We start from the raw sequence: 3,029 nt of genomic DNA on the forward strand, positions 1-3,029 counted from the left end.
AATGCCTTTATTAAAAAGTTAGGTGTTTCATCACTACCAAACACTTCACTTCATTAACTCCTGGAAGCTCTTTGTCTGATGCTGTAAATTGTAATTATTTGATTCCCTATGTTTCATGATTCCTTCCATTGATGTAATCGAGTTGGATCAACCACTTACAGCTAGATGCTCTAAAGGCATATTAATAACCCCAGAAATTAAGAGCCAGCCAATACATTGGTTGACAACTACACACACAGTAACAGGTCAAGGCATTAATAAGGAGACCCTACAACCAAAGGGACAGCAAATTGAAAACCCTGGGAAATTTGACCCAATTGTTCTTTCATGTACAATCACAACTTGTATAGCATTTTCTTTATTAATATTTCAGGTTTTATTGCAATGGCTAATTCAACCTGTTGTTTTTCCACACTTGCTATTTTCCCCTGCAGGGTGTACATTAATTAACAAATACAAAGAGCACCATATCGGGTACCTATGCAAACTCATGATTTTGAAAAGAAAATGGAAAAAGGATACAGTATGACAGAAACAAAATGAGTAGAGAAAAAGTTAACAGGAGAAATATAAATAAATGTAGAGATCCAGAAGGATCTGAGTTTGACAAAGCCATGAATCAACCATATTTGTTTGTTGCTATTAGCCTACAGCTTGACAACTTCAGGGATATGAACTGGGTACCTCTGAATGCAATCCGCCCATGGTCCATCTTTTGGTGTTTTGATGGTTCTGTTGCACTTCCATACTGCACTGTTACACTTGAATCCACTTCCAAAAGCTATTTGCCAAACCCTGTCCCCTTTTTTCATCCTCCCCTTTGCCTCAATGTAGCTCATCTCGTACCACAGCGATGAAGACGATGTGTTTCCAAACCTATGCAATGTCATCCTTGATGCCTCTACGTGCTCTGCTGAAAGTTGCAGGTTCTTTTGCAGTTCATCTATGACTGCTCGTCCACCAGCATGGATACAGAAGTGTTCAAACGCTTGCTTGAAGTCTGGAATATATGGCTTCCACTTGGGATTAAAGATTTTACGTCCAATGAGTGTGAGAAGAAATAGGAGTTGCTCAGATGCTGGAAGAACTAAAGGACCAATAGTGGTAATGTTAGATTTTAAAGCCTCTCCAGCAATAGCCATGAGATCTTTAGATAAAGATATCCCAACATTGCCTTCTTTGTCTTCTTCTTCGAACACGCATCGATAGGCTTTATCATCTGCACCTTTATGGGTTCGAACAACATGCACAAGACGATACTTGGCACGCCACCTCTCGGAATGACGGTTCGACAAGAGGATTGCGGCGCCACCCATGCGGAAAAGACAGTTGGGAAGGAGCATGGCTCTTTCTTTTCCTTGGTAGTAGTTTGGAGTGATGATCTCAGTGCTGACAACAACTGCATTAGAATTAGGGTGTACTTGGAGAAGATCTCGAGCTAAATCAATGGAGATAAGCCCCGCACTGCACCCCATTCCTGAAAGATTAAAGCTCTTTATATTACTCCTCAGCTTATATTTGTTGATCACCATAGCAGACAAAGATGGCGTAGGAGAAAACAAACTGCAGTTGACAATAAGAATATCAACGTCTTTAGGTTTTAACCCCGTTTTCTTGAACAAAGAATCCATAGCTGAGAATATAACAATCTCAGCCTCGCCTCTAGCAGCCTCCATGGTTGGAGTTGGAGGAATATAATGAATAGCAGGAGGTAAACAAGTCTCTTCACCAAGACCAGACCTTTCTAGAATCCTCATCTGAAATTCAACGCTCTTAGGGTTGTTGCTCAAGTTCAGCCTCGAGTGCTCCATGAAAGTAGCAAAAGGAACACGACAAGTGACAGGAGGTTTGTAGCATGCATAATCCACAAGGTAAATACTTCTAGGCTTAGACATGAAGTAAACAGTGGCTACAAAGATAATGAAGAAACAAGAGCACAAGATTTGAACAAGATCAAAATGAAGGGAATTCCAGAGACTAACAATCCCAGCAGGGCCTAAACGAAGAACCTCAATAAGAACACCAGCCATGACAGGTATAAGAGTAAGTGTAAGAATATGATTGACGAGATATTGGTAGCCAAGCTTGACATACTTAAGCTGGACAGAGTTAGAAAAATGTGGCATTGTTGCAGTGGTGGAAATGAAGCAATTGAAAAAAGGTGTTGTTTGTGTGAGGGAGAGGAAAATGGGGGGTTAAAATTTTTTTTTTAAAGGAGGAAGAAGAGGCGTGGGGGTTTTAAAGAGGAAGGGGACCAAAGAGCAATGAAGGAGGGGGGCAGTCAGGCAGATGAGAGGATTAAATGAAGGGAGTCACGCCACTCAACGCTCACTTAACTCCCATTAATTTTTCCTAACTCCCCTTTATATCCAACATGTAACTAAATCCGGTAAAATTATAATGGAGGTCCCTGTATTAAGAGTTAGATTATATTTTACTCTCTCTATTCAAAAATGAGTAAATTAATCCCTTTATGTTAAATAAAAGAACAATTTTATCCTTTATATTAAAAATTTCATCAATTTGTACAATTAAAAACTGAGATGGCTCACGGAATAACCAGACAATAACATACAAAGATAAGTTTTTAATAGTAGAAACAGATAATTTTTTTTAACAAAAGGACTAATTTGCTCTTTGATGTAATGTACAGGGTTAATTTGCCCGTGTTTTGGATAAAGAAGGTAAAATGTAATCGGATTTTTAGTACAGGGGCTTCCATAGTAAATTTACCAAGTAAACCCTTGCTTTCATCAATAAATAAGCTCAATTTTCGTGCATCCGCCTTCTGTAATTTGGTGGCTTTAATTCTTTTTCATTAATTAAGTAATCATGGGGATCACAATTAGATATCGGTTGGTCTCAGGCTTCAATATTATAATATATTTTTACAATCGATTGAAATAAAACTAAAAATGGAGAATACAAAGAAATTTCCATTTTTTTAAAAATTAATATTGGATTTTTTTCTCTCCTTATATTTGGATTATATGTAACCCAATCGCTTGATTACTTAATTTGATGGTTAA

The 3,029-nt window shown here is 38.0% G+C and overlaps 1 protein-coding gene across 1 annotated transcript; it reads right to left on the reverse strand.

Moving 5' to 3' along the window:
• Positions 1-352: 352 nt before the first annotated feature.
• Positions 353-2,333, reverse strand: LOC108456552 (3-ketoacyl-CoA synthase 6). Its single transcript, XM_017755103.2, has one exon. It carries the CDS (start codon positions 2,124-2,126, stop codon positions 648-650), a length of 1,479 nt encoding a protein of 492 aa, XP_017610592.1. The 5' UTR covers positions 2,127-2,333; the 3' UTR covers positions 353-647.
• Between the last annotated feature and the right edge of the window lie 696 nt (positions 2,334-3,029).

The sequence above is a fragment of the Gossypium arboreum genome, chromosome 2, assembly GCF_025698485.1.
Source record: "Gossypium arboreum isolate Shixiya-1 chromosome 2, ASM2569848v2, whole genome shotgun sequence".
Classification (NCBI taxonomy): Eukaryota; Viridiplantae; Streptophyta; class Magnoliopsida; order Malvales; family Malvaceae; genus Gossypium; species Gossypium arboreum.

Excerpts from the sequence above, each read along its gene's own strand:
- LOC108456552 (XM_017755103.2), bottom strand. The coding sequence starts at position 2,126 with ATGCCACATTTTTCTAACTCTGTCCAGCTTAAGTATGTCAAGCTTGGC.